The sequence below is a fragment of the Sander lucioperca genome, chromosome 3, assembly GCF_008315115.2.
Source record: "Sander lucioperca isolate FBNREF2018 chromosome 3, SLUC_FBN_1.2, whole genome shotgun sequence".
Lineage (NCBI taxonomy): Eukaryota > Metazoa > Chordata > Actinopteri > Perciformes > Percidae > Sander > Sander lucioperca.
The window spans coordinates 782,449-809,298 of NC_050175.1; the positions used below are offsets into that span (position 1 = coordinate 782,449).

The 26,850-nt window shown below is 41.2% G+C and overlaps 1 protein-coding gene and 1 long non-coding RNA gene across 2 annotated transcripts in view; one reads left to right on the plus strand and one right to left on the minus strand.

Annotated features, from left to right (window-relative positions):
* itfg1 (integrin alpha FG-GAP repeat containing 1) overlaps positions 1 to 26,850 on the plus strand; it is a 162,715-nt gene that overhangs the window by 15,286 nt on the left and 120,579 nt on the right. The window contains exon 7 of the mRNA XM_031309162.2: positions 18,613 to 18,662. Within this exon, the coding sequence (XP_031165022.1) occupies positions 18,613 to 18,662 (50 nt within the window). The remainder of the gene's footprint in view (positions 1 to 18,612; positions 18,663 to 26,850) is intronic.
* LOC116056814 lies at positions 10,650 to 25,167 on the minus strand. Its single transcript, XR_004106672.1, has 3 exons — positions 25,040 to 25,167; positions 15,153 to 15,159; positions 10,650 to 10,660 (listed from the first exon to the last, which is right to left on the minus strand). It is a non-coding gene; the product is annotated as an uncharacterized LOC116056814 (long non-coding RNA).

Consider the following 26,850-nt stretch of genomic DNA (forward strand, 5'->3'; position numbering starts at 1 on the left):
ATGGTTCCCAGAGGATGTATCCCAGTACAGTGTTTCCCCTAGGATGACCTGGGGGCCTATTAACTATTTAAGGGAACATTAAAGTAATATTTATCAGTTACAGCACTTATTTATAACACTAAATCCGTGTCGTTCACTACCTAGCCTGTTAACCTCTACCAACAACGTTATCTTCACCTGTCTCTCGTCTGCCCCATGTGTGCAGTGCGATGCCCGCACAGGTAAGCGCGGGTAAATGCGGTTTTCGTGGTCAGTGTAGCAGCTTAAGTTGATTATAATGGACGCGCTTTGCTGCGGCCATGCTGCGGCCGTCCCTGCAGTAAGAGCAGAGAATATTTATGATCGCTTGAAACTTTAGCAGTGGCGCTGACCATTCTGTGGCGGTGGGCCGCCATTGCAGAATAGGGGAAACACTGCAGTATTTCGGTTTTTGTCCAAATACCTGCAAAATGAATGTCATACCCAACACCCTCAGCTGTACTTTTCATTTAGTTCTAATTTGAAAATCCTATATAATAATCTGTTCCATCTGCAGTTTCTTACTGGAGTGATGTTGCACACTGTCAAAGCACAACTACGCATGGCAATCCATGTTGTGCATCAAGCAGCAGACTGTGGCAAAGTAACCACAGAAACCTATGTTGTTCTAATTCATCATTCTACAGTTTTTAGAAGATACAATAATATTTCTCTCACCGCTAATAACTCCCTCCTGGGTGTCTCCATCCAAAACACCTGGTAACCGGGGGCAACAGCTGCATCATCTTCTTTTTAACGAGTCTGGCCAAAGTACCTACTGGTGCTCCACATTTTTAATTACAATACAGGTAGACGTGTGGCTGTTATGAGCAACATGATGTGATAGAGATGGTTTAGATTACATTTTTAAGCGGTGTTCCCAGAGACAAAATATTAGTTTATTCGTGGATCATTACCAGGAAGAGGCAACTATTTCTGTCCCAGATTGTCAATAATTATCAGTTGAATTAGATTTTATAAACAATTTCAGAAATAAAACAAAATACAACATGCATCACATGTATCCATGTGCGTCGCAGGATCCAGATGCATACAAATCAGTGTAGATTCACAACTAAAACTGTGTGTACGCACAAGGACAGAAATATGGAGTAGGTTTATAAATGCACCTTTGATTGACACTTTACAAAACGCTGTGTAGACTGCAAAAATAACACAATCATTGAAATTGGCTAACATTCTAAACAATGTTTAACTATAAGGCTACATCTCTCACCTTTATATATTTTGTGTTCACCTTATCATTTGACCCGCAGCTAGCTCTTGAAAACTGTGTGTATTCCTGGTCTGAAAACACCAGGTGATGCCATCTCATATCATGTTTTAACTAAAGGCACAAACATGATCATCCCAGGCTGCGGTAATTCAGGTTTATATCAACAATCTTAATATGTAATGTGCCCTATGTAAAAGTAATTAGTTTACACAAATAGACACACACAGACTTGTTTGTGCTATATACAACGCATGTCACTCTTGATGTTGGCACACTACACTGATGCACGTCCTGTATACACACACACACACACACACAATCACACACACACACACACAATCACACGCACAAACACACAAACATGCACACACATCGTTCCAGTCCGTGGAATGAGCAATTCTGTGCTTGAGCAGCTTCTATTTACACACGCACACATGTGCAGCATAAAGAAAGTGAGCGAAATAGGATTGGAAAGTGTGTGTGTGTGTGTGTGTGTGTGTGTGTGTGTGTGTGTGTGTGTGTGTGTGTGTGTGTGTGTGTGTGTGTGTGTGTGTGTGTGTGTGTGTGTGTGTGTGTGTGTTTGGCCATAATCCTCCCCATAGCGACTGCACCTACGTTGTTCCCTGTAATGGTTTTAGGAGATTATTTCCTCCAGGAATAGCATTGCTACATTCTATGCTGGTGTGTTTTGCCATGTTTGTGAATGAGCCGTTTTGATAGATCGGGGTGAAAGTCACATAGTCTGGAGTTTGGGCTACATATTGGCTTAGAGACGGATTTATTCTGCAGAGCTTTTCACTTTGTTCCTGGCCTGGATTCGTGTGTGTGTGTGTGTGTGTGTGTGTGTGTAATGTGACTATGTGCACATCAGGGTGTGTGGTACAGTTTATTGGTGTTCCTGTAGGTGTTTGAGTGAGTAGTACACAGCAGAATACAATGACTGCTTGTGTATGGCATTGAGTGTGTATATGTATATACTTCTGTGTGGTTGCCATGACACTGACAGACATCATTCTGTATTGAAAGTGTTGTGACAAAGTTACCAGCCTCTGAAAAAAATCCCTGATAGAGAAAAGCATCTTTGAAGAGAATCTTTCAACAAGTGAAGTGTGTGTGATGGCACAGCTTACCCAGTTCTCTCTCAGTAGACAAGGTAGCAGTACAAATGTATTTTACCCCATATTTTTTTTTTAAGGTTCTCTCCTGCTCCTTCTTCTCTCGACACTAAAGTAAATCGTCTTTGTGGGCTTTGGGCAAGTTTGAAAAAGCTCGTTTCACAGTCCAATGGTTCCTTGCCAGCAGAGGGACAGAGCCACATATCAATGGAGGTGGCCAGTAAAGATTTGGCTCTAACCCCACACAGTTCCCTCTCACACCTCTAAAAAAGGACACTCTGACATTGTGCATTTTACTATACATTTTGAGAAACATACTGAAAAGCTTAAAAAAAGCTAACAAAAAATTAAATCAACTCTACATTTCAGTGATACAGAGACGATGTTGCCCTCACCGCTGTTCTGGCCCTTTTACCTATCTTGGGGGGGGGGGATAGTGCAGTTCTTCAGAATGCTACCATAACTAAGATATTAGATATTAGATTGGAACTACAATTGTTTTAATGGTTTTACTGATTACGTTTTGGCTTTGCATAGACTGTTATTTATTATGTGTTTATTCCTTGTGAACTTGTGGCCTTTGCAGCCTGAGGTCTTCTGGCAGACACCTTCAAGCTATTCTTGAATCACTGTGAAAGGTTAAAGGTGAGCAGGCTTTTGCTTTTAGGGCGCCACCGCTTTGGGATGACCTTCCTGAGGATCTCATCTTCACAGAATCAGGATCATATTTGAACATGGCATGAAAATTTCACTTCATGAGGTTTTTTTAACATTTATATGAGTTCCCTTTGCCCGCCCAGAGAATTTGGCCCACCCATGAGAAAGAGAGAGACATCATGGCTTGCAAACAAGCAAAGTGGCAGTTGGTCAAGGCCACACCCCCACCCTCCACCTTGCCCCCCTCTCTCCTCCTCAATAGCATTTAAAGCTACAGACACAGAAATGGTACATCCTAAGGAAAGCTCATTGTGGGACTGGCTCTAGTGGCTGTAATTCTGCACCAAGGCTGAATTTCAGGAAAGAGACTTCAGATACAGTATTAGGGGACCACTAAGGTCTATATAAAAGAGACTTCAGATACAGTATTAGGGGACCACTAAGGTCTATATAAAAGAGACTTCAGATACAGTATTAGGGGACCACTAAGGTCTATATAAAAGAGACTTCAGATACAGTATTAGGGGACCGCTAAGGCCTATATAAAAGAGACTTCAGATACAGTATTAGGGGACCGCTAAGGCCTATATAAAAGAGACTTCAGATACAGTATTAGGGGACCACTAAGGTCTATATAAAAGAGACTTCAGATACAGTATTAGGGGACCGCTAAGGCCTATATAAAAGAGACTTCAGATACAGTATTAGGGGACCACTAAGGTCTATATAAAAGAGACTTCAGATACAGTATTAGGGGACCACTAAGGTCTATATAAAAGAGACTTCAGATACAGTATTAGGGGACCACTAAGGTCTATATAAAAGAGACTTCAGATACAGTATTAGGGGACCACTAAGGCCTATATAAAAGAGACTTCAGATACAGTATTAGGGGACCACTAAGGTCTATATAAAAGAGACTTCAGATACAGTATTAGGGGACCACTAAGGCCTATATAAAAAAGACTTAGACTTCTCCTAGTTCACATAGTTCACACAACCTTTTATCTTCTTGGATGTTTTTGAATCTCCCTACTTCAAGGGCAAGGGGAAGGATTCCTGTTCTCGACTGAGCCACCAACAACCTCTGACTTCTTGATAAGTTTGCTATGACATAGTTCAGGACCATAATAATGTTTGATTTGAATATAAGTATAGTAGTTTTGGTTTTAGCAGAATGTCTTTTGACCATATTTCTTCAAATCTTGCAAGTAACTTACTTGTATTTGTCATCTGAAGCACTTTGTAACAATCTACAGACTGCATCAATAGATTGGACTTGAAGGTCTACATATTTTCAGACTTATCGCCTTGTGTCTCACTCTCAGCGAGGAGGAAGCATTACCTCCCACTGTCTGTTGGAGGCAAAGTATGTGTTTCAGTGGTGACGGCTGTGACATTTCCTCCATAATACCAAAGGCCCTCTCTCTGCCCAGCGGAGGCATGGATCAGTCCAAGGGTTAAAGACAGAGGGAACAAATCGATGCAAGTAGACGAACACAGAGGATGGCAGGATGGCTTATATAGCAGGACGATGGACACATATACACTGGACACACAAACACAAAAACAAGCAAGTGCACACACTTTGTGCTTTCATCCTTCTCATTTTGCCTCATTACTGTCAGCCTCATTCAAACTCCAACAGACAGACACACGCACACACACATGCACACACAAAGACAAAGTGGACATTTGTCCCCCTAACTCCCTTAAACTGAGCAATGAGATCTAACGGCATGGCGGCCTTCCTTGAGCCCATCTTCCCAGCAACCCCGAGGGAATAGAGCACACAACTGTGTGTGTGTGTGTGTGTGTGTGTGTGTGTGTGTGTGTGTGTGTGTTTACCTTAGACAGCCAGAGGGGGATAGGAGTCACAGCTTGTTTACTGAGTAACTGGCTAACAAATAACCTGCTCAGGGGCATCAGGGACATGACGAAAAGAGAGGATCAGCTCTGTCTGTCTCTCTTTCTTTCTATCACGTTATCACACTGTCTCTCTAACTCTCTTTCTCTTTTCCCTCTTCTTTGTAGGTCCCTCTGTCCCTCTTCCCTGCTCTGCCCTCATCCTCTTATGTTGCACACCATCAGTTTATCCTACAAATTTTACTTTCTGTTGCTCCACCAACACACGCACAGGCGCCCATAACCCTAATGGCTTGGAGCGTGGTGATGAGTGAGGTGACAGTACACATGCACAAACACACACAGCATATCAGACACTAATGCAGCAGCCGCGGTGCTGGCTGTCACATTCACTCTGTACTGCAGCCTGGATAAACCACCCCGCTACTGCTGCTGCAAGGCCTTTTACAGGTACAACAAGGGGGTGTAACACTGCCTCTGCTGTTACTGTTGTTGTTGGCCTCAGATTGTCCCTCCAGTCTAAAGAAAGCATGGACAGGGATTGGCTATTGGAACGTGGAGGAGGATTAGGAGGAAAAAAGTTTCAGGCAAGAGAAGGCGAGGGGAAGTTTAAAAGTAAAACATGAGTTTTCACTGAGTTTCCCTCGTCAGTTTTTTCATCCTTAATTGAAGTAATGAATGTCATCATACTCTGCATGTTAATAATTAATAAACAGTAGGGGCTGCATTAGTTTAGTTGCCTATATATTATGTCTGATATCCAAGACATTGCTGATTGGGTATTCAAAAATTGCGGGAATCCAGGGCAGCAGTTCAGCTCACGGTTGTGTTCTTGCAAGTTACACAGAATGGCACAGAACTACAAGAACCGTTAAAAATGCATCCAATGTATGCAACTTAATTGACCAAATTCTGGTTTTGTTTGTCTGGACAGAGAGACGAGTTCAGTTATGAAAGAAGTCATGCAGTCAACCAATATATAGTCCTGGCACTATCCAGCACAGTAGAATCAATAATCTAGCTTTTTACACTAGCGGTCATGTCCTCCCTCATCACGTTTGCAGGTTGCGTAATGCAAGGCGCAACCATAGACTGTATAAACCCATATATTGTTCCAGGCTGTAAACATGTTTATTTATGCTGTAAGGGCATTTTAAGATGGGGGTCTATGGGGATTGACTCCCTTTTAGAGCCAGCCTCAAATGGCCACTTGGTGAACTGCAGTTTTTGGCACTCACGCATTGTCTTCATTTTTCAGCACCAGAGGTTGCCTCTTTTGCAACCCACTGCCTTTTTTGTTGAAGATTAGAAAGAGCGATGCTCGTTGCGTATTTTTGCTCTCCTTGCTAGGCAACCATCAAACCCATCCTCAGCCAACTGTTATTTTGCTGGGAAGTGAAATGACGTGGGGTGCTTTTCTGCTCTGAGTTAAAGTTTTTTCAACTGAAGTTGTCAGGGCGCTCCTGTAAAAACGCAAGGGGCATAAAGCGGAAAAACGTAAGGCGCTCAGCAACGCAAAAACAGCAAGCAAAACGCTTCACTCTCATTTAAAAAAAAACAAACACAAAAACCCACCCCAGGCTGCTAAAACGTGCTCTGTCTTATCAGGGCCTTATGCTGCCATGCAACTCCACATACATACATACAACCATACAACCATACATCAAAAAGATGTGAGACAAAAAGAGTGTGGACATAAACCATGTGAATGTGTACAGTATAGGCCATGGATGACTCAGTGACCTGACTTTTCTTGGGAGTCAGTACCGGGCCTAACGGAGACCTGACAGCTCCACAAAAGCACACCAGCATGTTTAATAAGATGCTAATTGGAGGTTTGCAAGCACAGGCTGGCAAAATAAAATGCTATTCAATTCAGTGAACAATGATTAAGCTCGATGTTTGTAACATTATCCATTTAAGGTCTTGAAAGTTAACAAAAACAAAAAGATCACATTTTCAGCATGATCATGTTTTTGTCACTTCTACTGTATTGACAAACTGAAACAATGCCCAATGAGGAATTTCTCCTCCATAAAGGTCTGGCTTTCCTCTGTGTTGACAAACATGACTGATGTAAATGTGTAGTATAAGGCTACGTCCACACCAATAACTTTTTGTTTAAAAACACATTTCTTTTGCTACGTTTACACACTACTCTGGTGTTTCTGAGCCCCTTGAATGGAGACCTTTGAAACGACAACGCATGTCAGTCAGGCTTATCGTTTAGGTAGGTCTTACTTTTGTTCTTTCTCCAACGTACTATCAACTTATGGATCCATGACTTTCAACCCCAGACAATCTGCTTCCTGTTCACACAGGCACGCGCATGTCCAGTGTCTGTACAAATGGTCAAGTGATATGTGTTGATAGGCATGTGAATATGGATGGAGATCATTTCTGATACTTGTTGCTTGTGTGGAGGGTTATCATTTTTGTTTCAAAACGCCTTTTAAAAAAGAAAATAAAGTAGCGTGAATATAGCCCGAGTCCATCTGGCAGATTTCACTCCTGCGGTTTGTATTTTGGCTGCCCTTTTGTTTACATTTGGGTCACAAATTGTGCCTTAAATGTGCTCATCCATTTGTTTATGAGTAACAGACCTGTGACTGTTCACTAAATCAAATAACACCTCTTGATCCGCAGCAATAGTGCTACTGTCCTGGGCTACAGAGTATGGCAGATAAGGGGCTATGTGTGTGCTTAGATAAACAAATAGAAGGAAGGTGATAGTGAGACAAAGCACGCAGATAGTATAGGTTCCCACCTCCTGATATCTATTCTCCTCAATGTCAGAGTTCTCCTTCTCTGCCGAGGCTTAGCACCCGCCTAGCATCACCCTATCTGTTTATACAGAAGCTAATAGGAAGCCTGGTCTTTATCCCCACACTGCGGCTCAACATAATGGAATAGAGAGACATAATGCTGCTCGAGTCAAACAGTCAGCGGAGGCCTTTAAATTGCTTCCAATCCCCTTAACAAATCTGATGGAGAGGCTATGAATAACTCAAGGACCGCTCATCTCCCCACGCTCTGCTTCTCTTCTCTCCTCTTCTCAGTCTAAACCTGAGTATCAACTTGGATTAACTCACTTAAGTTCACTTTTTTAATTACCATGTGTCAGCTTAAATTACAAGTTTACATTCCAGTTTGAAGATTCCGAAACAGACATCACAAGCTTGCAGCAAGTTTTGTGATAGAAAAGTGTGGATGGAAAAAATGTCGGCAGTCGTTTTGTCTTCCTGAATGGATACAGAGAGCAAAGAACTGACTCCAGTCTCATGCGGTCAGATGACTTGTTGAAATGACCTGGGTCTGATGAAGAGCACCCTTCAACTTTCATTTCCACTTTATTTCTTTAGGGGAGGCGTGTCTTTCTTTCATGCTCTCCCCTCTATCGTGTCATCTAAATTATCTCTTAACAATCCATTGAAATGGGGTTGTGGCAAATCTCACGCCTATTGCATCATCTATGTGTAACTTCAAACGTAGATTAGCGGGAGTTACCCTAAAATGAAGTAAAAACAGGTTGTACCATACAGTACAGCTTAGGGGTGTTGAAATTAGTCATTGCATCGATGCATCGCGATGTAGACCTGGATGATTCTGCATCGATTCAGTGACAGACCATAATCGATTATTGCCTACTGATGTTACTGGTTGATTTTCCGGCCACTGCTTCTTTTGTTTTTGCCTTTTGTCTGCTGTGTTCAGACCCCGCTACATTCAGGAAGTGTCTTTTATAAGAGCATATACAGTAAAAAGGGAGTTCATAAATATCTGACTGCTTGAATTTGTTGATGAAAAACATGTGTAGCAATATATAATATTGAGGAGGTGACGCATCGTGATGCATCGTGATATTGAATCGGATCGAATCGTTGACAGGATAATCGTAATTGAATCATGAGACCAGTGAAGCTTCACACCCCTAGTACAGCTTAGTTGCAACATAAAGTCAAGGTTGAACTTAAAATGTACACCTCCCCCTGAGCAGGTACAAGTCGTTCCTGATCAACTGTTGTCCTGCTGGAACAGGTAGAAAGATGGGAGAGACTAATGATCGAGCAGGAGGAGAAGTTTCTTTGATACCACGGCTACACTGAGAGCACATCATTGTCTGTGACAAACATCACTTTACATTTATGATGATATGCACGCTCAATTGCGCTGTACAGCTACCAGAATCTCTTATAGGTTTTCCAGAGACTTTTGTCAATGTTGTTATTTGTATGGTTTATGGATAAACTCACATTTCTGTAATATGTTCACACATCAAAGTACGCTTTATATTCTTGTCTTTTGAAAAGCCTAAAGTAACCAGTCTGGTTTAGGTCTCTTATTGTCTGTGTCTTTCACTCCCGTTACTTGAGTGCTGCCCTGGATGAAACATCACTTTCTGTGACAATGTTTTTGTATGAATCTAACTAGTTACAATGTAACAACTGTTGTGTAGACTTTACACTCAAATGTATGATCTAACCTACGTTAAGGTGGTGCAACAGGCTACTGTATATAAAGATGGACGACGCGTCTCCATTTCCTCCCAAATGACCAATCACTAGTCAATCCCAACTGTCATGACGTTTCACCCCCGTTTTTATAGCATCAAATAACTAATAAAAACCAAACTTGGAAAAAAAATGAACAAAACATCAGTGTGATAACAAAAAAATGTAAAATGACTAAAAAACTCTCTTGGGGAATAATTGATTTGACGTGTACTTAGATTTTTTAGTTTGGCCCATGCCCCATCCGCTAAAAATGCGTTCCATTTAACTCGGAACTCAGAAGCCAGAGCTGGGAATGACGTCACAACCTAGTTGAATGCCTACCATTTACATGTCGGATTTTCATTGTTTTCATTAGTTCTAGCCAGGCTAGCCATTGTTAGTAAATCCAGTTGATAACAATGCATAACGCAGTTTTTTTGTGCATACAAACAGCGTTAGTCTTAACATATCTTTAACTAAAAACAATTCACCAAAAAAACATTTGCCAGCCCACTAACTCTCATGTGGTTGCAGATGTTTTAATCCACGAGGTACGTTGAACATTTTGGTGCCAACATGCGTCAGACAAACAGTAAACACCTGCCCTTACCAGTATCAAGCTCATCTGTGTCCTACTGTAATAGAAACAGCAGAGAGCCAATCAGACCTTAGTGCGGCATGCTGATATTTGTCCCAACAGAAACTGAGACCTACAGTATCTCCCCAGTTCAGCAGCATGCTGGCCTGTGCTACAGTTTACCTCGTTGTGCTGGTTGTTTTAAAGTACTTGAGCTATGACAGTTGTTGCTCTTAACACCCTGTTATTGGCAACAGACACACTTGCAATTATTCTGTTAATGTGAAAGGCCTGGCTGATTGAAGATGATTGGTTGGATTACAACTCAATGACAAAGAAATTCTCACGCAGATGCACACGCAGATATTAAAATAATGTGCTGAAATCAGCCGTGCGGTGTGGGGGTGGGTATATGTGTGTTTATGCAGACTGCTCATCAAGTACTCATTCATGTGGGTGTGACAGTGTGCTTTTTGAAGTGTAATTTGCCTAGAAGAGACAATTTAACGAAACAGAAAAATCTAAAAGAGTGTGCGAGAGCGGAGGAACGCAGAAGAAATAATCAAGTGATTATAGATTGCCTATTTTGCAATTACAGGATTAGCATGCTTTTGCTCTGTACTGATTAGTTTTGTACGCCTGTGTGATCAGACACACCTTGAAAACTGGATGGCCTTAGCATCTGGTATCAGTCTTTCTCTTTCTCTCAGTCTCCCTCTTCCATGTGCTTTTTATGCCTAGTATAGCCGTTGCTCTAGCCTTCACAGTTGGCATGTCTTTAATTATCCGGCGACATGACATACCACTTAGAGCTCTGAATCCCTGTTGCTGTTACGCAACCCCACCCTCCCACACACAAACACATTTTTATACCTCAATTATGGATGCATCTTTCCCAAGTGGTGGAGTGACAGCTCTATTGGCTTATGCTTTGAATGTGCTTATGTGCTCATAGTGCAGAGTGCCAGAACGGTGGTGCTGTTGAATCGTTGTAGGTTTGGATGCCTGCAGATTACGTGTAAACCTAAAAGTGATGGATAAAAGTCAATGGCCCTCATTTATGAAACCTACCATTATGAAAGACCTAAAACAGGCGTAGGACGGGCGTACGCTGATTCCTACGCAAAGCAAAGCATTTATCAATTTGAACGTGAGCGTCGGCTGCGATAAAATCTCACGTCTGGTCTGAACTGGTGTACGCAAGTTTTCGAGTCAGTGTGGACTTGTGGTGCAGCATATAATCAGTTTGACAGGAGAAGGAGAAGTCATCAGTTGATCACTTATCAGCAATGACAGATCTGGCTCTTTTAGAGGACCTCTATGCGCCGGTACAACAGTGCACACGTACGCGCATGGGCCACGGTGGAGCGCTCTCCCTCACAGCTGTTGCCTGGCTCTGACTCATGAAAAAAAACACGAGTAAAATAAAAGACACTGCATAAACTCCGCTACTGTGTGTTTATTTAAATATAGGTAGGTGTAGGCCTAAGAGATTGCAATATAAGCCTGTATATTACTATTAGGACTATAGCATACATATGTTAAGGATGTATAAATTAAATAAACTTCAGCGGGAGTCCGATTTACCACGGCAACACTGGTGACTGCATCAGTGATCTCTTTCCATTCCACATTCTTCCTACAGCCTTTAATACCAGTTTTCAGGCTGACAAATAGTACACACGTACCTGAGATATCAGGGTTTCAACCTCCACCTCTGAAAAGTGTCTCTTCTCAGCCGGATTACGTCTCTCCATGTCGTAAATTGTAGGGGCGAGGCCTCAAAACCCAGAATACATTGGGGCGTGATATTTAAATTACGATCGTTTCCAGCCGCTGCATTTATCAATGTACGACCATTCTTACGCTCTGATTGGTGTGATACGAACGTTTCATGAATCACACGTGGAGCCTGTCGTAAGATGATTTCTGCGCTCATATCTGCGCTGGTTTCTACGTTAGGTTGATAAATGAGGGCCACTGTGTGATGCAGCATTCAGAACAAATATAATAGCTGTACAAAGTAGAAAAATATCAGACACTTGCTTATATGTGATACTTTGGGATAACATTTGATGACATCATTAGCAACACTGTAAACACCACCAAGTGAATTTTCAAAAAAATATTACCTCCAATATAGACCACCTATCCAAACACAATGAAGAAAAAAGATCAAAAGATACCACGAATCTAAGCAATAGATATAAAGCTTTACTGTAAGAGCATTAAAGACAATTTTGTATAGAATGATGCACAGAGTATTTAAATTATAGCAAAGAATTTAATTAAAGTACATCTTATTAAATGGATTTGTATTAGGACATTGTGTTGACAGGTCTTTTGATGATCAAAGCCCTACCTGAAGATTTACAGATATAGCTAGGCAGTAGTCCAAATCACACCTTATGGCAAGTGCCCACTTCAGGACTTTAGCCCTGATTTTACGCTAGCCGACAGTTTTTGGACCTCCCCAACCAATAGTCACTTTGCACGTTTATTTTTGTGACATAACGTAGTTTGGAGAGTAAACTCGGGGGATTCCTCCTGCTGAAAGATCTAGAAGTGTGCGAGCCCCTGTCGCTGGTCAGTCAGGTAGTGTGAAAACAAGACAGAAAGTTGTGTAGTGTGAACAGTGCAGCGAACTGGTGACTTTGAAAGTCTTGTGGTGGGAACTTAGCTTTCAAACTATTTAATACCATTTTAAATTCAAACCCAATTCACTGTGGTAGCCAAAGAACTAAAACTAAAATTGGCAACTATTGCGGACATGTTTTGTATGTTGCAAGTGGCCCGTTGTGGATATAGTCCTAAAATCATGCCAATTCAATAATATCAAAGGAACATTTTGGAAAGAATAATCAAGGCAATAAGGCTCATGTTTTAAGCTCTGACTGTTCACAACACTGCTGCAGCGCTCCTGCTCATCTTTTTCTACTGAGCTATGGTTTGATGGGATTAGCAGGCTTTGATGGTTATGTTGGTCACTTCCAATCATACAGGTCTAACAGGATTACTGGTAGCTTGTTATGATACTGGGACAGCCACAGTGCCCGTTTGATGTCACCTATGAGATGTCATAATCACCTCTTGAACAATAGTCCTGTAGGTGTCATCCAGAACTGCTGGGATTTCTGTAATTGTCAAACATTGTCTTGTTACAGGCAGGACTTTTTTTTTAAAGATTCATCCTTTTGTTTCAGTGGTACAGTGTGGATAAAGTAGGAGTAGACAGGACTCCCACGCTTCCTGGTTCACCTGGAAATTTAGTCAGTCACAAAAACACATGGAAATGGATTATAATGACTTATCTTGTCCTGGAAAATTAAAAAAAGAAATGTGTTTTTGTAACCCCTCACTCACCTAGTTGGAATACTTCAAAGCAGTTTTACCAGATGTGACTCGGAATGGAAAAACGCTCCTTTTCATTTTGGCTCCCATGTCAGTCCGTTTAGCTGTTCATACCAAACGCATAATGGAACCGACTTGCAGCGATCTTTGTAGTGTTGAGTCTATTTTTTCCGGAGCTGCAGAATTGTCAGGGAAGCCCAGTGGAAATTAGCCAGCTAGCTAGTTGACTAACGTTAATCTGACAAGTTTTCATTTGGGGGCGGCTGTGGTTCAGGATGTAGAGACCACACGGTTGACGGTTCGATCCCCATCTCCTGATTCTTTTCATTTTCACCTGAGGCAATTTATCAAACTTCTGGAGCCACTGGAGCCACAAAAAATGCTGGGTCAGGTTTGGATTAGTGCTGTCAAACGATTAAAATATTTAATCGCAATTAATCGCATTAATGTCATAGTTAACTCGCAAATTAATTGCACATTTTTATCTATTCTAAATGTCCCTAGATTTCTTTTTGTCCCATTTTTTTTTTCTGATTTTATCATCATGGAAAAGTGGATCGGCTTGCTTTGTGCTTTTGTCGCCTGGCTTTGACGAGGGGGCGGAGAATTGGCATCAGCTGTGTGCTTGACCATCAGCTGTGTGCTTGGCCATCAGCTGTGTGCTTGACCATCAGCTGTGTGCTTGGCCATCAGCTGTGTGCTTGGCCATCAGCTGTGTGCTTGGCCATCAGCTGTGTGCTTGGCCATCAGCTGTGTGCTTGGCCATCAGCTGTGTGCTTGGCCATCAGCTGTGTGCTTGGCCATCAGCTGTGTGCTTGGCCATCAGCTGTGTGCTTGGCCATCAGCTGTGTGCTTGGCCATCAGCTGTGTGCTTGGCCATCAGCTGTGTTCTTGACCAAAACACACAGATCACTTTGGTCTTGTCAATGGAACCATTTGGCAACTTTTTAAAAGTAAACTTTCCATTCAGAATAAAAACTACAAAGTTTGCTATGCCAAAAGAACGTTAATCTCACGATAAAAACATTTACGCCGTTAAAATGGGTTTGCGTTAACGCCGTTAATAATGCTTTTAACTGACAGCACTAGTTTGGATGAATTTATTGATGAAGTGTTTTTGTTCCTAATTGCAACATTGAAGCAGTCTGAATTTGTGATAAATCTCATTTGCAAATCTTAAATGGCTTCTTCTCCTTAGCAATGGTAGCTCAGATTCGAGGGTATTGTAGAGGTAAGAGCCAACAACTCTACCAAAAATGACAGAAAAAAAACAAGATTTCTCAGAAACAAAGTTATTGATAACATAAACCACTAAAGAAAATTCTAAATGATCCTAGAGATTCAATACATATTACTTGTTTAACTTAAATTATGAAAAAATATCTATTCGTTTGAAAAGGGATAGGTTTGATCATTCCCACTTTTTCCGCCCATATTGAGTAAAGTAGAGCAGGGCAATACAAACTACTTTAATAACATAAAGGACTTTCACTTAGGATCCACTCTGTTTCTGTTCTGTTTGATTCCTCTCTGGTCGGTTTTGTTCTGTTCCTCTTTGTAATATCTCTTTTAACTTGAATGAGTCCCTAAAAGGCCCTTGGCAGCCGTAAAACTGTGTTAAAGTGAGTGATGGTGGCAGCCGTTAGGTTTATACTGCGAGCTAGTGGCTCTTTATGAGACTGTGTAGAATACTTTCTGTCAGGGACTGAGGAAGGGAGGGGAGAGTGGAGAAGGACAATCACTGAAGAGGATAATGTCAGAAGGATCCCATTAAGATGACCTTATTGCTCAGTTTACCAAGGGAATTGGCTTCTCTGTGTGTGCATATTCCCCTTGACACAACTCCTAAAATGCATATCCTCTCAGGACAGATCTGAGATCAGGGCCATGTGTGGTGCAGTGTCCCAAGAGAGAAACAGGTTGAAGTTTAGTGTTCTGCTCAAGGGGGCTTTTCACATTCAAGTCTTCCGTTTACACCCTCAATACACTTCCTGACAGTGGCAAGAATCAAACCGGCAAAGGGAAGTTTAAAGGGCAGTTTCAAGTTGGACTGGCATTCAGACTAGAGGAAAAGAAATAAGTGGAGAAAAGAGTTTGGCAGTAGTGAACTTGGGTAAAAAGAAAAGGCGATTGGTGAGATGAGGAGCGAAGACAGGAAGTGCTCCCACAGTGAGAATGTTAAGTGATTACAAGATGAAGATCTCTTTGTGCATCTCTCTGATCCTCCGTCTACCCCATGCCTCTCTCACTGACACACCGCCATCGCACCTAATCAGCCAATCACGGCTGGATTCTGTCTAAGAGGCCTGATTGGCTGATTAACCAAGCTCATCAACACACCACCCAGTGCGACTTCAAACACACTGTAACACGGGTAAGCACATACACAGTGTGCAAATTACTGTGTGTGTGTGTGTGTGTGTGTGTGTGTGTGTGTGTGTGTGTGTGTATACGTGCACATATGCATAAAATATGCATGCATTTGTCATCTTCTTTGCATTTCTGAGTCTGTGTGGGCAACATGTCTGCAAGTCCACACAGTTTTTTTTAACATTTAAAGTTGAACTGTTACCACATGAAGCAGCTTAAAAGTGCCTTAACTTTGCATTTGAGGTTTTATTTGGGGGGTGGGGGAGGGCTGGTGGTGCCCAAATTGCCCAGCAGCTGTAGTTGGGTTATATAACCATCATCTTTTCCTGTGAGTAAACACAAAGGCACAGAGCCTCTATAATAACTTAAATACAATATATAATATTATAACTATCTTAATTGCTGGCAATTAAGCCACAGATGTAGATATAATGTTTATCTGTATCTGGTAAAATTCTGTAACATAGCAACCACATCAAAACCACTTTTTTTTTACTTGACACAAAATGAATGGATGGAAGTGTTTGTCAGGAGGAACTACCATAGTGGGAAGAAGAAATGCAGAGATTTTGGAGAGCAAGTGGGAAGCATGAAAAACCTAGATTTAAAGATGATACCTACCTACATGAGGTGGCAGGATGTTCCTGGAGAGTGGAGCTCTCCTTGAGAAAGCTATTTCACTCGGCTGATTCTTTTCCTCGGTTCTGGGGACGACTGCAGTGGATCCTGGGATAACATTTCAGAGCACATCCGCGAAAGCACTAGGGGGGCTCAGATTGGTAAGCTCAAAGAGGAACAGTTTTCAGTCAATACAGTGTTTGTCACGTAGCCAATAAAAGAGAGTCATTTAGTCTAAGTGTTGTATCTATTTTATATATTTTTCTTTCACTTTAGTAAGGAGTCACGCTACGGCATTAGCTGCAGTGGCCACTGCAGTACTAACACTGGTTATATACAGGATTTTCACAGTAGTCATCATTATTACACACAACCTTCATTCTTCCTGTCTTCCTTTTATTCATTATTTTTCCCAGGCAGAGCACTGCAACTCATGAAGTATAGCAGGGCACTAGAAAGATCGATGCCAATATTTACTTCATATCCAATTACTGGGGCATAACCGCAGTCCAGTGAAGGCAACGATGAAAGTAAACGTCCTCTCACAGAGAGACACACATAAACTGCATTAGAAGTGCAGCCAAAGCCAAAGCTTCAACAACAAGGAGTATGAGTACAAGCACAGGTTATAGGATTCTAATAGAGCGAGCTACAGGCATTACCAGGGGGTGAAGTCTCCAAAAAGATGAGTTTTCAGCGGGAGACCCCCCCCCCCTCCACTTTTCTTTTTCTTTCTCCTCACCTGTTTTTCTACTACTGCTTTAAGAAGCCAATTCATCTTTATTGCTTTAGGAATCCCACCTGTATATTTATCAGCCACTGCCTATCTGTGTCAGAGTTAAAGAGAATGGTCAGAACAAATCAAAGTCTGCCCTGCTTATCACTAAGGGTGTTTTCACACCGACAGCCTTTAGTTCGGTTGAATCAAACTAGAGTTTGTTTGCCCCGCTGGTGCGGTTCGTTTGGGCAGGTGAGAACACAGCAATGGAACTCTGGTGCGCTTTAAAAGCGGACCAAACAAGCGCACGAGACCTGCTTGAAGAGGTGGTCTAGGTACGCTTTCAATCCAACTCTGGAGCAGTTCGTTTGTGGTGAGAACGTGATCCGTACTCGAACCGCACCAACTATATGTACTCCTCCAGTCTGAGCTGATGTCTCCTGTAGTCAGGTGTGTTCAGCAGTCTGAGCTGATGTCTCCTGTAGTCAGGTGTGTCCTCCAGTCTGAGCTGATGTCTCCTGTAGTCAGGTGTGTTCAGCAGTCTGAGCTGATGTCTCCTGTAGTCAGGTGTGTTCAGCAGTCTGAGCTGATGTCTCCTGTAGTCAGGTGCGATGCAGCAGAGCAGCAAACTGTAGCAGCTGGCAGTGTTTCTATCACAGAAATAGACTGCGGTCAAGCTTGCTGTCCATCACTCGTATCTCTGTGGTCAAACCAGCCGCCGCTAAAGTTGGAGACAGACACCAGCAGAGCAGAGCAAAGTCTCGGTGACCAGAGCAGATGTAGTAACGTCTCTTGCGAAACAATGTCTGATAATTGTAATGAAATGAGCTGGTTTGACCGCTAGTCCAGAACACAGGACCTTCTTCCTGTATTTACTTTCTTGCTCCCGCCCCCAGACATATCCGACCAATAAGAGGGTTGGACGTTCTTGCCTGATTTGTAATGACGCATTTTGGTACGCTTGGATTTTTCCAGGTGTGAAACCAAACCAAACCAAACCGACCGAGGGCAAACCGCTCCAAGTTTACTAACTCACCAACTGATTCAGACCAAAGCAAACCAACTACAGGTGTGAAAACACCCTAAATCAAGCTTTGAAATGTTGAAGTTTATACACCTTTTTCTATTTATTCATTTTTACTTATAAGCTGCATGAGTACGAACATGATCTTTGAATAGTCCTGATATTTACAAGTAGCTCTGTACATCATACATGATGACAGGTCATGGTTGACAGGTCTCGGTATTAACGTCGTCGTTTTACCAAAACCACTTCTTGCCATCAGAAGCTACATATAATATAGACGCTCTTCTAAACCTTGATTATAATTTGCATTAAAGATTACGTCTCTTGTGTAACTGAGGGAACATAAGCAATCCAAGCAATTACTGACTTTTTATTGATCTTTTGTTCTTTTTTTTTAATCATTTCATCAAGTCTGTGAAAGTACTAAGGTTCACAGCTAGAGCGCATTGTCTTCATTACAGATCAACAATCCCATGCTCCATGTTTGATTATGATTGCCAGATGAACCGATGTATCACTTAATGACTTGCTCCCCCCATCTGTTTCTGTGTCCTTTCTACTCTAGATTTGTTCCTGACAACTGAAGGGCCTAGGTTTGAGTTTTGGATCAGCAAGGTAATGAGCTTTTTTGACCTTGTTCTCTTCTTGTTTTCCTGTCCCAGCTCTCCTTTCTACTGCCTGTCTTTTCAAGAGTCAGTTCAGTCAGGGCAGCCGTGACATGATACAGTCATGTAGCCGTGCAGTGTGATCACTGTGTGCTAAACATAATGTACAAATCAAGTCATAGTTTTTATAACTGCTGGTCCCTCATGTACTCTCTTTTGCAATAACAAACAAACATTGCTTGCTCGATTATCGAAACATTTACAAGATATTGTTTTGGTATTAACTACTCAGACTCAATAAACTGAATCATTTTAGCACAGGGTGTAAAATATGTATCCTGTTTTCTTCAGTTAATCCTCTTTTTTCGGCACAAGAACATAAATAGTTAGATGTGTCCATTCTTTTTAGGTGTTTGGAGGTGTGTGTGAGTTAAACTATGTAGACTTTAAAAACTGAAAAAGATCAGTGATCATTGATCTGGTTAAGTGGTTTTGGACCGTGGGTCCATTCTGAGTGGGCTCTGTCAGTCAAGGGACTGTAGCGCTCTTTTCTGAGTCCCTGCCACTCGTAGCAGCTACTGAGGAGAAGCTAGCTGAACACAATAGAAAAAAAACATGTTTCATAAAGTACTGTACTGGCCCACTTGAAAACAACTTTTCTTCTCATAATTCTCAGCACTTTTGTTGCATTGCTCTGTTCTTTTTATCACTCCTGTTAACATTTAATGCTTTTAAAATAGTTAATGTTAATGTTTTTTTTAATGTTGATTTTTCAAGCCCTAATTGCAATTTGTGAATTGAAATTGAAGGGACAGCATAGTGCTTAGTACTGTCTTTTCACAGCAAGAAGGTCCTGGGTTTGAATCCATTGACAGGCCGAATGGATGGACATAAACTGAATGGGTGTTAAGTTGGTCTATGTGTGGGCTGTAACCTGATGCCTTTGGGGACATTTGAATCAGCAATTTGTTAACTGGATCAATGAGAACCACAATGAATAGCTGTAACCTGAACTTTGTTCAAACTTTATTTATATTTGTTTAAATTTCCGATTTATTGACTTTTCTGCAACGAAAGAAGAATCAAGATACATCTAAGAATGGATTTTTCCCCAACTTAAAAAAAGACAGCATTTCTTTACTTTTAAGGTGTATGTTTACATTATCTAGGGACCTACTGTATAATACAGTCCATAAAAGGCATCTTGTGTGCATCCCGCATATGAACTAAGTCCAATTTGTCCACCAATAGAAGGGTTATGTGTGCAAGTCGCACCAAAGGTATTTAACTTGTGATCAAAGAGTGACGACCCACACGCCATTCTGTTCACTTCTTCAATGCAACAAACAAATGTGCAAAGCTTTGGTGGGCTTGGGGTGCAGGATTGTTAGCACTGCTGCAGGACAAGTTAATATTCTGGGAGAGCAGAGAGGGGAGGCCGTGGATCTGGGTTTTTGTTAAAGGGGCCTATTTGAAATTCAGGAGGTCGAGGCACAAGCCGAACAGTAGTCTATCTTATCACAGAGAGGGGAAATAGGAGAAAGGAAGGGGAGGAGGTAAGGAAGAAGAGCGAAACAGAGAGAGATTGAAGGATTTGGCAGAGACAGAATGTGTGTGATGGTAGAGAGCGTCCAAGCAGGAGCAAAATGGAGCAGATAAACCACCTTACAAAAACCAGTAGAATGGCTGGCGAGTGGTAGGGATGTTGATAAGGTGAGTGGATGATGCAAGGGAATTTTTTAGAGGTAAACATGAAGATCATTTTATTAAAATGGATGTGTTTTCAGCCTTTTTGTTTGTCTGTCAGTTAGAAGGATTTTTGTTTAAACATGTTTGGTGGAAAGTTAGGCCCATAGGCCAAGGGAGAGTGATGGCAATGTCAGTCTGTGGGTCGGTTTGGTCTAGACTGAAATCTTTGACAACTATTTGATGGATTGCCACGCAATTTTGTAAAGACATTCGTGGTCCCCTGAGGATGGATCCTACTGACTTTCCTCTAGCATCACAATGAGGCTGACTTTTTTTTAGTTTTTGTTATTGAAATATTTGACAACTATTGGATGGATTGTCATGAAATATGGTACAGGCAATCATGGTCCCCGAGGATTCATTGTTTTGATGATTTATCCCCTGACCTTACATTTAGCGCCATTCTTAGCTGAACATTTCTGTTTATCTAATACTTTGGTTTATGCCAAAATAACTGCAAAGCTAACGACATTCCCATCAGCCTCAGCTGTAAGAAAAAAAGAAGACAAACTAGCCTTATCACACTGGGCCACCGGTTTAATGGATAAGCTCTGTCCACTACCAGCCAGCCCAAAAAAGTGTTAAATATATACCGGCCAAACATTAAAATGCTAGCATTATCACTATGAGCATGTTAGAATGCTAACATTAGCATTTAGCTTAAAGCGCCAGCATGGCTATAGAATAAAAACATAGAAGAAAAAAAAAAAATAACACATTTAGAGCATTGGGCACTTCTGCCTTGGCAGCTTTCAGAGTGCTTGTTGTTTCAACCATAAGCCTTTGTTTATCTGCCATAAAGCAAAGTAGAAAATGTGGAATTAGCATGTAGATGACAAATGGAGTGGTACTTTGCCTCAGTAAAAATAGAAAGTAATTTGACATCAAAGGTTCGTGTTATCTGTCTAAGGACACAGAGGTTATCTCCTTAAGCTCACAAGAGGCCTGGAACAGAATGTGTATAATAATTTGCACAGCAGATCAAGACATTTTTGTGACATTGTTTTTTGTTTTGCTTTATGTCATTTCTTCATCGTAATTAATTCATCATTCAGTCTTTTATTAGTTGTTGTCTTTGTGGAATGGGTCAATATGCCATTCAGTGTATCTTGGGATTTTCTTCACTATGCCAATTGATTGATAAAGCCTCATTGTTTGGTGGCTCTTTTGAATCCTGGAACATAGTGTGGAGCAAAGGTTTTGGGAGCAGGAAAAACTCAACACGTACTGTACACTCGGTGACAGACAGAATGAGTTAGTCAGCAAAAATCTGGTCCACTGCAGTTTACCTGTATCACTCCATCTCATTCTCTTCTTCAGCTCATGTAGAAACCCAATCCTTTCCGTTATTCTTGCCAAATTTCTTGCTAGTTTTTTGCTCACATCCACACACACTTGAATAGATTCCAAAATATTGTTCATCCAAACATACATGGCCATGGATGCACGCACATAATCACGCACATATACAGAAACACATTTTCCAGCATCCTCAGAGCATTAGACCCCTGTTAATCCCACTACAGTATTCGGTTCAATGCAGCTGCATCTATCGGTCACAGGCCAGCACACTCCTCTTTCTCAAGCACTCTGTTTTAATTACTTTTCTCTGTTTCCTCTCTCCCCTAAGTCTCCTTCCTTCCCTCCCTGTTCCTCTGTTTTCCTGCGATTACACAAGAGAAGGCAGTCACAGACGGGGATGTGAAGGGGGGGGGAAGAAAACAAGCTGCAGAGATGAGTGAAAAAAGGTGTTTTCATTGGACGTCGAGTAGAGCCAAGTGGTTTTAAAGGTCAATTCTACAACGGGTGATATAATAATTTAGTTCATTTGCGAGGGAGAAACATACTGCAGTGTCCTACATAAACACATCAGGATTTAAAAATTCATGCTCTCTGTTTATAGTCTTTCATACATTTTCAGCTCAACCCACATGTGTTTTAGCACTGTACACTACTACATGAGTCTCACCAAGCATACAGGGCCAGGATGTTAATTTACGTGGAAGAACAAAAAATATTTTATTGTGTACTTTTAAAACACTTGAGCATTATGCTTCCTTGGATGCTTAAAGTAAATTATGGGTTATTTTATCTGTATTTGCAAAGAAAAATAGTGAAATGGCCACCTGCAAAATGGCCTATTTCATGCTAATTTGGCATTGTCAGAACTGTTCCCTGTAACATAAATGCGCCCTCCGGCCTTAAAAGCATGATATGCACATAATGAGTGTTTACATGAGCTTACACAGGCCTTACCTTATAGAGGGCAACACAATATCAGACTAGTAATATTAGAGTAGTTTTCCAGTGATAATGCTTCTGTCTCTGAATTCATCATGATGTCATGTGATTTGTGCCTCATAAATCATAAATGAATGAGGTGTGTGTGTGTGTGTGTGTGTGTGTGTGTGTGTGTGTGTGTGTGTGTGTGTGTGTGTGTGTGTGTGTGTGGAGATTGATGTGAACAGAAGGGAAGAATAATAAGACCTGTAATCCTTTCATCTTCACACATCAATCAACTGTTCTCAAACTGTCACAGACACACACACACACACACACACACACACACACACACACACACACACACACAGTTTTAATCATGACGTCTCAATCAGGCAACCAGCAGCAGTCAATCACACTGGCTAAGATCTCATCCTCAATGCACAGAGAGTTAACACCCTTGTGTGTGTGTGTGTGTGTGTGTGTGTGTGTGTGTGTGGTCTAATTGCTCTAATCACAATAGTTCTTTACAAATTGAAACAAATAGTGTTGGTCAACAAACAGATGTATCCACTGCCAGTCATAGTCTGAATCTTTGGCTTATGGACTTGGCCCAATTATATCGCCAAAATAAGTGCCTCTACTTTATGCCTCATCGGCATTCAAAGCATCAAACATGATGCAAACAGTTAACCTCCAAAAGCACAAGTGTTCTGTGAATAATTGAACTTGAATGTAATACTGGGCTTCATTTCCTGATAGCCTGAGCATGCACAGCACAGAACATCCGGCGTAGAGTTTCAGCTGACATCATATGTTGAGTTTGAGCGCTTTGTAACCCTGTGGTAGACTGCCGTTTTGTATATGTAGCACTTGTCTAAACAAATAAATTGACATTTAATGAAATGTAATGTGCTGTATGATTTGTCCACATATCACGTGGCCAATCAGTTTTCAAGCAACAATCTACTGCAAATAACTACTGCAATAGCCTCATTAGGATTTGTAGGGTTTCAGTCACAGTCAGCACTATTTAGGCAGTGTATGATTAACACAAACACTGAAAGTAAAACAAATGAATCCTTATGACATTCAGAAATAATGAAATGTATACATTTATTTCCTTATTCTTTTTTGTTTTCTGGGTCTCTCTCTCTCTCTCCCTCCCTCCCTCTCTCTCTCTCCCTCCCTCTCTCTCTCTCTCTCTCTCTCTCTCTCTCTCTCTCTCTCTCTCTCTCTCTCTCTCTCTCTCTCTCTCTCTCTCTCTCTCTCTCTCTCTCTCTCTCTCTCTCTCTCACACACACGTCTGTTCATACATGATGGTGGCTGTTGCTGCGCATGCTATCTACCGAGCTCCTATTTATTCAAAACCAAGTAATTTTCTTCCCTCAGCAACATAAAACACTTCTTTTGCAAAAGACTTTTTTTCCCCCAGGAAAACCTTCCTGGCTCCAGATTATAAGAACATTTACCAATATTTAGGATGAGATGTTCCTGTCCTATGCCACAATCAAGGATGAGCAGTTGTGCAGAGGTCCCATTCAGATGTCGAAATGTTGATGTACTAACTGACCTAAAGGGAACTTCAAGCCACAGCGTCATAAATCTAGTGGAACATCACACTGGCAGCACTATCCATTAGTCTCCTAATCTAAATGTCTCAGGCTGAAGTGGGAGACTATGAGTATGAGGCTGCCTTTCGGATGATCAAATGGGCACTTTCTATCACAGTTGTCGGGAATAATTAGACCCATAACACCTCCAGAAGGCCAAACATGTTCTGCTATTTCAGAACTCCTGCCTACTATACCTATGATTAGGGCCTATACAGACAACACAATATCAGCCTACAAATGGCACCATAGGCCTGACATGCTGAGATGTCTCAGGAGGAAAAGCACAGGTGTCAATATTACAGTGAATGATGGCTGAATTCAATTTAGCTGCCCAGGTTTCAGAGTCCTGGTTTTGTGCATGCTGACTCACTTGTCACACTGTCACATTGTCATGGCTTAGTGGGAACGGAGCCATTGTTAATGTTATTAGTAACAGCCGTGCTTTTCCTGCTATGACAAGACAAAAATGTCTTCGGTGAAGAAAAGCCTATTTTTGAGTTCAAAATGCATAGTGTGGGCTTTCTAAAGACCAAGACACTTAAAGAACTGATGGCCTAGTCTCACTCATGATGATTTTTTGTAGGTTTTGTCATTTAACCACACTTTCACAAATGCTGTCAGCGGCCAATATGAAACCGCTTCTGAATGAAATCAAAGTGATATGGAGAATAGTGTGCAAAGAAGTTATTGACCTTTAAAGCTTTAGTGTGTAACATTTTGATAATAATGAACGTCCATTTCATTCAAGCCATTGCTAAATGACTTGATACAAAGTTAATTAAGACTATCAGCTCCACTCAACTCTCTCTGGATTTCTCAGTATGACTATGTTCAGAAGATTGTGGCGTCTGGCGACTTTCGCGTGCAGAATCTCGATTGAAGATAATGACCTCTTCTGAAGAGTCATCATGTTTTTGTAATCCTCTGTGTCCTCCTTGGCTACTAGCAACTGTGTGCATGTGCGCGTGCACGATTACAGAAGGCTTGTATCATGTTTTGTTGTCATTACTTAGAATTCCTCATGGGGGCGACAGAAACTACACACTATAGCTTTAAATAAAATTTTTGAATTGAACTTACACTGTTTTATGTCCTAGATTATGTTCTTTTTGACTTCTTTTTCTAAACATATTTGAGAATTGTTGGAGGGAGCCTGAGACCCAAGATTTTCATCGACAGCGACTGCTTCTGCAATTGTTGTGCATTTGATAATAATTAACTTGAAACTTAATACGTTATGCTTATTGGAAAAGGCACCAACCAATTATTATTGTTTATTGTTATTTTGTTGTCTTTCGACAACAGCTAACTGTGCAACAACACGATAATAATGTGTTTCCTGGTTAGAAAAGTATAGTTGTGTTGACTGAGAAAACGTTTTTGTAAATACAAGAACTTCCCTCTGCCAATAAATAGTTGTGGATGTTGGCAACATTTCATTGTTGCGTTGTTGTGGAATGTCCCTTCACACAGAAAATCAATATCACGGAGAGTGGGTTGCGTTACAATGTCAGGAATGCTGTTCAGTGTTATGTAGAGAGGAGCCATTTAATTGAACAACTATTTGTTTTCAATTTCATAGTTCTTCTAGCTTCCTCTTTCTTAGTTTACACTGACTTTAGACATTTAGTGGAATTTTAGCCATAGAATAAATGAATCTATTAAAATAAATTCACAAATGAATTTGTCTGTGCTATCTCATCTTTATTGTCTCTATTTCTCTGTTTCAGTTCACCACCTCTATGCCTCTTATTCTCATTCATTCTTATTAACTTAATAGAATATAATAAAATCATCATGTACTGTAAATGTTGAACAGTTTTTGCATTTAAACAATAAGTGGCTTGCGCAAAATAGTTACTGCAGTATTTAACCACACATACACATATAGCGCCCAACATGACTTATGCATAATGCATACTGTATGTTGCTCTCTCTGAATCAGTCCTAGTAGTCTCTCACCCTCTCTCTTCCTGTCATTCTTACTCTCCGTCTTTCTCATTAATCACTAATGTTGGTATCAGCAGTCAACAGTTTCCCACTGCACAGAATCAAATCTGCTCCCACACACATACGTCATACATACCCTCTTTTCACCCACTAATATGCTTATCTCCTCTTCTTTCTCCATTGCCCTCTGTAAAGGGCACCGCACAGCAATGGCTTTCGATGCGTGTCAAACACACACACCCATTGTTTTCTATATTAGCCCATATCTCGGCAACATCAAGACGCAAGTAAACCTGAGATGACGTGTTATGGCAGGATATGCTGCACTCCTTCCCACCTGAAAAGCAGCAATTCCTTGACGTCTTTCGGTTCAGTGCATCCGGTGTGTGCTCTGACCATCAAATGACATGGCCTGAGTTCGCTGCCATGAAGGGTTCACAAGACCACCCAAGAATGAAATCGAGTACAGCTGAAATGAGTTCTGAATCATTTGATTGGTCAGTCAACAGTCAATTAATCAGCAACAATTTTGAAGCAACAATTCTTAAAAAGTTGACAGTTGAAGTCCTTTTTTCGAGAAAGAAATGACTGTTTCCAGCTTCTCAGATGTTAGGATGATGTCACTTTTATATCTTTAAGTATTGGACTGTTGGTCGGACAAAC